This window comes from Sapajus apella, unplaced genomic scaffold (genome assembly GCF_009761245.1).
Source record: "Sapajus apella isolate SASKATOON/1434 unplaced genomic scaffold, GSC_monkey_1.0 scaffold22, whole genome shotgun sequence".
Classification (NCBI taxonomy): Eukaryota; Metazoa; Chordata; class Mammalia; order Primates; family Cebidae; genus Sapajus; species Sapajus apella.
Window position 1 is genome coordinate 6,349,240 of NW_022436962.1, and position 8,660 is coordinate 6,357,899.

At 38.3% G+C, this 8,660-nt stretch overlaps 1 protein-coding gene across 1 annotated transcript in view; it reads right to left on the minus strand.

Moving 5' to 3' along the window:
• KDM5B (lysine demethylase 5B) overlaps positions 1-8,660 on the minus strand; it is a 56,524-nt gene that overhangs the window by 36,542 nt on the left and 11,322 nt on the right. The window contains exons 5-9 of the mRNA XM_032288777.1: positions 8,111-8,207; positions 7,073-7,182; positions 4,654-4,812; positions 2,667-2,786; positions 358-516 (exon numbers count right to left, since the gene is read on the minus strand). Coding sequence (XP_032144668.1) covers positions 358-516; positions 2,667-2,786; positions 4,654-4,812; positions 7,073-7,182; positions 8,111-8,207 — 645 coding nt within the window. The remainder of the gene's footprint in view (positions 1-357; positions 517-2,666; positions 2,787-4,653; positions 4,813-7,072; positions 7,183-8,110; positions 8,208-8,660) is intronic.

Consider the following 8,660-nt stretch of genomic DNA (forward strand, 5'->3'; position numbering starts at 1 on the left):
AAGAAAAAAAAATGGGACTTCCCTATCAAAATAGAAATAGAACTCTTTGTAGGAGTTTGCTAGTATGGAAAATAATACTCAGAAACATTAAAGTTCAAAAATAAATAGACCTAGTATCAGTCCTTTAGGTTTTCTTAAGAAGGAGAAACCAAGGTTACAAAATCCGAAGAGAAGGGGTGGCAAGTAATTTTCCCCCATCACCACAATATAGTGACCGTTCTGTAGGCTTTCTACTTTTCTTGAAATCACTAAAAATCTGGTCATTAAGGATCTGCTAAAAGTAATAATAAGTTTCTTCAAACCAACCAAACAGAATTTCAATAAATACCTCAATTTCCAAGCCACTCATATGCCTACCTCTTCCTCGGGTGAGAGTTTGATCTTCCCATCCCGGACAGGAAAGCCACTGCCAAATTCCTTTGAGGCAATGTCAGCTCCATATTCCACTGTGACATCCTCCTCAATAGTGCTTACCAGTCTCCAAAATTCTTTCTCAACAAGCTCTGTGGGAACCATCTGGAAATAGAAAAAATTAGTTTCCTCACAAACTGTCTGTGACCAACCTGACTAGATAAGCTCAGTGATAGGAATCAAAGAAGAGCAACCTAAGGAAAAATTGTATCTATAATGTTCTATAATTGATCCTAGGCAATTCAGGAAACCTCTACTGTCTAAAAGGAATTCATGTTCCTCTATCACCAGCCAGGACACAACTGTAAAAAGGGAGCCAAGGAAAGCAATTATTTATGACCTGGAGATATTTCTGTGTTTCAAAATATGTGACATAAACTGTATAGTAACAATGGTTAGTTGTCTTTGAATGACATATTGTACTGTACAGTTGACAACTGCATAGTAATAATAATGGTTTGTTGTTTCAATGATGCTGTATACTTTGAGGTGCATTCAAATATATTACCTAAGTCCATCCTTTCATTCTTTTCACTGGACCTGTCTGAGAGTAACGTAGACAACCGACACAAAAAAGAGAGTATAGGCCAGGCTCAAGCCTGTAACCCCAGCACTTTGGGAGGCCAAGGTGGGCAGATCACCTGAGGTCGGGAGTTCCAGACCAGCCTGACCAACATGGAGAAACCCCATCTCTACTAAAAATACAAAAAATTAGCCAGGCGTGGTAGCGGGTGCCGGTAATCCCAGGTACTCAGGAGGCTGAGGCAAGAGAATTGCTTGAACTCTGGAGGCAGAGGTTGCAGCGAGCCGAGATTGTGGCATTGCACTCCAAAACTGAGACAGTGCAAAACTTTGTCTCAAAAAAAAAAAAAAAAAAAAAAGAGAGAGAGAGAGTGATCCCCAATGTCCCTGTGTTTTTGGCACTAGGGATGGGTTTCATGGAAGGCAATTTTCCATGGATGGGGAAGGGTAGGGCACGAGGGCTGGTGGGGAGGGGGATTAGATTCTCATAAGAAATGCAACCTAGATCCCTTGCATGGGCAGTTCACAATAATAGAGTTTGCACCCCTATTAGAATCTAATGCTGCTGCTGATCTGACAGGAGGCAGAGCTCAGGTGGTAATGTTTGCCCACCAATCACCTCCTGCTATGCAGCCCCGTTCCTAACAGGCCACAGATTGGTATCTGTCCTTGGCTGAGGGAGGAGGGTTGGGAGGGGGACACATTGGGGACCACCAGTATATAGGATATGAGCAATTTGTAGCAGCACGCCCTTAGAATAAAGAGTCACCAGACTAAATGTCAATCTGTTGTTAATCTGGTGTAAATCCAGAGGCAGGTAACATTTAAATGTCTATCCCTCAATGTCCTCATCTAATATTCTATCAAAATATAAAATTAACAGCAAATAGAAGAGGTTATATGCAAGTCACCAGAATCAGTTAAGCAAACGTATGGGCAAATATTATAACACATAAAGAAGTCAAGAGAATTGAAAATTCAAATGAAGTATAAATTTAAGTCCACAAATAAGCAAATATTCTAAGTAACTAATAGCTGATGTTAGAGGTGTTAGGGAAAAGTAAGTTCACTCATATAATGCTGGGATCCATAAATTGATACAGCGACTGGGATGGAATAAGGAAAAATGACTGTCATCTGGCCTCAATAATTATCCCAAGAAAATCATCCAACTAAAGAGTTCTACATGTACAAAGGTTTGCTGTAATGCTTTATTAGTAGTGAGAAAAATCACAGCTTAAATATCCAGAATTAAAGCATTTCATTTTGGTGTACTCATTTGATGGAGTATTGAATGCTGAATGGAACATGCTTATGCTTCAAAGTGAATAAAGGGGAATTAAAAATTGACTCATCCTGAAATTTATAATACTAATGATTGATTATGTAATATACTACAAATGTGTTCCCAATGCATAGTACACTCCTTGGCACATAGCAGTCATTCGATACATATTTGTTGGGCCAATACCATTGCTGGTGACTTTTTTTGTTAGTATTCTATTACTGCTGCTGTATGATCTGTGTGGAAGAGGTAACGTTAGAGAAATCTTCAAATAAAAAATTAGAATTCTTTTTAAAGTGTGAAATTTTAAATACCACAAAACAAATTAAAGATTTCATTCTGTATGATAATGCCTACCAGAGTGAGCCTCAACTAAAAATCTGTTTTCAGATACACTTTCTCCAAAAGTTATTAGAATCCTAAATCAAAGCAGTATATATGTACATACATGGACTGGCATGTTGAAGTAATCAGATTTGAATGCATCTGCCATTTCCCCAAAAGTACGGAGAGTATAGTCCCTGGCTGCTTGTTCAAAGCCAAATGCTTCTTGTGGCTTACTACATTCCTGAAAATAAAAAATAAAATTATGTTCTAGATGACGCTTGAAAATATCAAGTATACTTGATCAATCATCAAGCTGGCAGATAAAAAAACAAGGCTTTGTCTATTTTACTTCTATGCTAGGTCTAGTTTATAAAAATAAACCTGCCTGAAAAATGTGGTTGTTTTAATAAGCCAATGAAACACATTTTATTTATTTGCTAATGAGCAAATAAAACGTCAATTTTAACAACCACAGCTTGGATATATTTATGTATTTATAAAGAGGCAGCCTAAAGACTCAACTTCCTTCAGAATGAAATAATGTTTTCGATACTGTAAATGAGAGAAATAATGTCCTCCTGGGAGTTAAAACTATAAAATCAATATACAATAGATCAAAATAGAGATAAACTACTTGATGGAAACAGAATGGCTTTGAGGCCAGCAATATTTTATTATAACCTAATACTGGGAGGTAACAGGGGCAATATAAGCTGCCCTAGATCTTTGTGAGCCAACAGACTTAAATATTCCAGACCCATTGATAAGGTCATCCCTATTACAAGGTACTAAATAATTCATCTAACACCCATGGCCCCCTGCCCTGTCTGATGCCTAATAACCTCCCATTGATGGAGATACCCTTATGTTGTAACATAGCTACATGGAAAAGCACTCAAAACTTTGTATCCATAAACCTTCTTACTATTATAATCCAACCCTAACAAGGGTAATAGACTGATTGCTTCATAATATTAATACAAAATAATCCTCAGGGCCGGGCATGGTGGCTTACACCTGCAATCCCGGCACTTTGGGAGGCTGAGGCAGGTGGATCATGTGACCTCAGGAGTTTGCGACCAGCCTGGACAACATGGCAAAACCCTTTTTCTACTAAAAATACAAAAATTAGCCAGGAATGGTGGTAGAAGCCTGTAGTCCCAGCTGCCCAGGAGGCTGAGATGGGAGGATCACTTGAGCCCAGGAGACGGAGGTTGCAGTGAGCTGAGATGACACCACTGCACTCCAGCCTGGGTGACAGAGTGAGATCCTGTCTCTAAATAAATAAATAAATAAATAAATCCTTATGAAGGTAATGGTAGATCCTTTTCAGATTTTGCCAATGACAGCATGCACTATTAAAAACATCAGTAATCACAGTGATACATAAAAATGTCTCTATAAATGAAAACAGCAGATTACTAAAATTACTTATATAATGTAACTCCGTTTGCTTAAAATAGAAAAAAAGTCCGAATGAATATACACCAAGACATTAACAGTGGTTATGTATGCATTGTGAAATCACAGCCTTACTTTTTAAATTGTTCAGTGTTTTAATAATTCTTGCAAAGAGCATGTAAGCTTTTTATAAGAAATTTTTTAAAAATAATAAGATAGTTAATAAAAATTATTTTCTGTCTCTTAACTACCTACATATATTGTGGAACTCACTTCTAAGACCTCTTTCCTATTCAGGGCCAGCCCAGTTTTCTTCACGGGCTTCATTACTGTCGATTGCCAAATCTAAAACTCAAAGGCAAGCCAAGTGAGGTGGCTCAGGCCTATAATCCCAGCACTCTGGAAGGCTGAGGCAGGAGGATTGTTTGAACTCAGGAGTTCGCAACCAGCCTGGGCAACATGGTGAAACCCCCTCTGTACAAAAAAATACAAAAATTAGCCAGGCGTCATGGCATAGGCCTGTAGTCTCAGCTACTTGGGGAGCTGAGGTGGGAGAATTGCTTGAGCCAGGGAGGTTGAGGCTGCAGTAAGCCATGTTTGCACCACCGCACTCCAGCCTGGGAAACAAAGTGAGTCCTGACACTCAAAGGCAAAGAAAAATGCCCTAAAGAAAATTCTCTAATGTTACTTCTACCATTAATTCTTACCTGAGCCAAACACTTAGGACACCTCCAGTCTCCCTTGGGAACATCATGGAGAGGTGGGATCAAGCAAAAGGTATGGTAACTGTCATCACAGCCATCACATAACAGTAGCCGATCTTCATCATTGCCACTGCCACATAAGAGGCAGACATACAGGTCCACCTGTAACAGTAAAAATGGGTACAGAACAAAGGAATTATGAGCTGTTATTTGATTTTCTAAAATTCTAGGAATGAAATGAATCTGAGGCATAATCTAGTCTCTTCATCCTGCTTCAAATGCTTCAACCTCTATAAGGAGTATTTTAAATAAAAATGCTTCACTTTCTATGAGGGATATTTCACAATACCTCATGCATACCCAAATCTAAAGTGTAATTTCCTAGCTTTCTCAATTGTCATGTGTTTAAAGTTTATTTAAAGATCTAGTTTTTGGCAGATTCTAAAACAACAAGATGCCAAGCATGGTAGCGCACGCCTATAGTCCCAGCTACTTGGGGAGTTGAGACAGGAGGATCACTTGAGCCTGCTAAGTCAAGACTGCAGTGAGCCCTTATTACACCGTTGCATTCTAGCCTGGGTGACAGAGACCCTGTCTCAGGAAAAAAAAAAAAAAAAAAGATACCAGGTAGTAAGTAATAAATTACCAACCTAACCAAAAGTAGAATTTATGAAGGAAAAAATGCAATTTTTTCATATTTTAAACAAAACAATTTTAAAGTCAACCACATTAGACTACCAATTTAGGCCAGGCACGGTGGCTTAAGCTTATAATCTCAACACTTCTGGAGGCCCTGGCAGGATTGCCTGAAGCCAGCACTTGAGACCAGCCTGGGCAATATGGCGAGACATTGTCTCTACAAGAAATTTAAAAAAAAAATTAGCTAGGCATGGTAGTGCATACCCATGGTCCCAGCTACTTAAGAGGCTGGGGCAAGAGGATCCCTGGAGCCCAGGAGTTCAAGGTGTCAGTAACTATGATTGCATCACTGTATTCCAGCCTGGGTGACAGAGTGAGATCCTATCTCTAAAATAATAAAAATAAATTACCACTTTTAATTCTAATTAAGGGGCCATGGTTAAGAAGTTCCTCTAATGCCCAGTGATAATGCATATTATTATTTGTTATGGGGTACCCTGTATTCCCCCCAAAACTCACATGTTGAAGTCCTAACCCTCAGTACCTCAGAATGTGACTATATTTGGAAATGAGTCCTTTAAGAGGTAATCATCCAATATGACTGGTGTCCTTATAAGGACAAAGATATGTACAGAGGAAAGACCATGTGAAAAACAGCCATCTACAGCCAAGGAAAAGAGGGCTCAGAAGAAATCAACACTGCCAACACCTTGATCTCAAATTTCCCAGCCTATACAACTGTGAAAAAATAAATTTCTGTTGTTTAAGCCACTCAGTCTGTGGCACATCCTTATGGCAGCCCTAGCAAACTAATACATTACTCAATACTAGAAAAGCTGAGAATTCAACTAGACAGGGAGTCCAACTGTTTCAGTCTATTTATTGTAGTAAATAAAAATATAGCTCTGTCAGTTTTCTGATTGTATTGGGGAGAGAGGGTAGGGCAGAGGGTGACATTTATGGAGAGAACATTCAATTAGAATAATTTCTAGTTTCAAGAAAAAAAGCACTGTTTCAGGCTCTTGGAAGGTGGCAGAGAAGAACCACCAGATCCCTTCTAATGCCATCGGGCTTTACTTTCAGTAAAAGTTTCTCCCAGCCCTCTAATTCTGCCATATCCTCCTCCCTACACCCCACAACTGCTTTCCTTTGTTCTTTTTTTCTTCCCTCCTTCTCTACTTTCCTTTCATTCCTTCCTTCCTCTTCCTTCTTCCTTTTTTATTCCTTCTTTTCATTTCCTTCCTTCCCTTTGCTAGCTGGAAAGTTGGAAAACACTAACTTGTATTTTTTATTTTTTTTTTAAGAGACAGGGTTTCACCATGTTGGTCAGGCTGGTCTTGAACTCCTGACTTCAGGTGATCCACCTGCCTCAGCCTCCCAAAGTGCTGGGATTACAGGCATGAGCCACCATGCCTGGCCTAACTTGGATTTCTGATCATAGAAGTGAGCTAGTGATTTACGAGCAATTCTATGTATAATGAACTAGATTACAGTTCACTATTATTTAGTGCTAAAGTAAAAATATTCCAGAAAAATGGCAGTCAATGCCCCCCAGATGTTACTACCATCTTTATAATATGATCATGTATTTCTTCATTTATTATCTAATACTAGAAACTGACTTCAAAATATCTTTTTATTGTTGAACACTAAATTAAACAGTCTTATTTAAGGCACAAAAGTTTAAACTGGGGGGTAAAGTGGATTAAAGAAAGGAGAAGGAAAAGAAGAAAAAGGAGAAGAGAAGAAAAAAAGAAAAAGGAGAAAGAGAGATGTCACTCACAGCATTGGTGGCTTTTTTAGATCGACTCTTGGGCTTTTCCTTCTCATTTTCTACAATATAATCTTTCCTCTCAATGGGTTCTTGCTTGATACTACTCTTCATTTCTTTCTCTGTAGGAGGCAATTCAAAATTAGCTATTTTTGTATGATGCTTTTCTCCACTTCCTCCCTCACTTCATCATCTCCCTCCCAATGCACACACTGTACACAAACATCATTTCATGTGTGTTTTCATTTTAGTAGCAATAGCACCCAGTATACTTTATTCAAGGGCTCAAATGCTGACTACTTGGAAAAAATGCAAACTCTTGTGTCATTTAAATTTTAAGATTTAGTTTGTGTCTGGAGACATCCCTCAAGTTTGTATGCTTTCAAAATCGGAGCTAGAGTTTTCTTAAGACCAAGACATAATATATACTCATGAAAAAAGTTCCTCTTGGCCATGACTGTAAGAGACTGACAATTCACCAACTATACCTCCTCATCACACATTATCTCTCCATTATCTAAGATGACTTCCTGGTCATCCTCCTGGACTCCAAATTCCTGATTCTGAAGACTAAGATGTTTGTAAAACACTGGCTATCAATTAATGAACTATCATGTGGTAGGTGTTGTGGGCTAAATGTTTTCCATAAAGTATTTAATCCTTCACAACAAACCCATTTCAAAGGTAAGAAAACTAATGTTAAAGTAAGTCAAGAAATACCTCTAAGGTCACATAGCTAGTTAGCAGTTGGGCGAAGATTAAGTAGCAACTCACTACAGGTAAGAAAGTCATCCACACTTCCAATATGCATACATACAGCATCTGTTTCTCTCTTCCACTAGTCAGTTAATTATGAGAACAAGGACATTGTTGATATATTAAGATTTTATTTCTCAAAGCCCAAACCAGTGGCTACTATGCAATAGCTGCTCTAATATTTACTTTTAAATTTTTTTCTATTGACTTTTTCAGCTTATAATGTTTATTTTATGAATAATTAATTTTACTTTATTTACTTTTACTTTCCTATTCATGGATAAATTTTCTTACCACTTTCAAATTTTGGAGTTGGACAACCCATTCGACGTCTCAGATTGTGAGTTCTGGCTTCTGTTGTCTCTTCGGGTTCTATTTTAATATTCATGGCCTAAAAAATATTGTCATATACATGAATATTTCCTTTAAGAAGAACTATTCTTTAAAAATCCAACTGGAATCTCAAGGTGACTACATCCTACAAATTGTCTCTATTAACAGGGTATTCAAAACATACTTCTCTCTCTTCCTAAGGAAGAGGGCTCACCTTTGAAATTACTATTAAGGCATGGATGAGAAATTTCAAAATAGGGAAAAGTTGGCCAGGCACAGTGGCTCACACCTGTAATATAAACACTTTGGGAGGCTGAGGCAGGCAGATCATTTGAGGTCAGACAAAGTTCAAGGCCAGCTTGGCCAACAATGAAACCCTGTCTCTACTAAAATCAAAAAAATTAGCTGGGCATGGTGGCATGCACCTGTAATCCCAGCTACTTGGGAAGCTAAGGCAGGAAAATCGCTTGAACCTGGGAAGTGGAGGTTGCAGTGAGCCAAGATTGTGCCA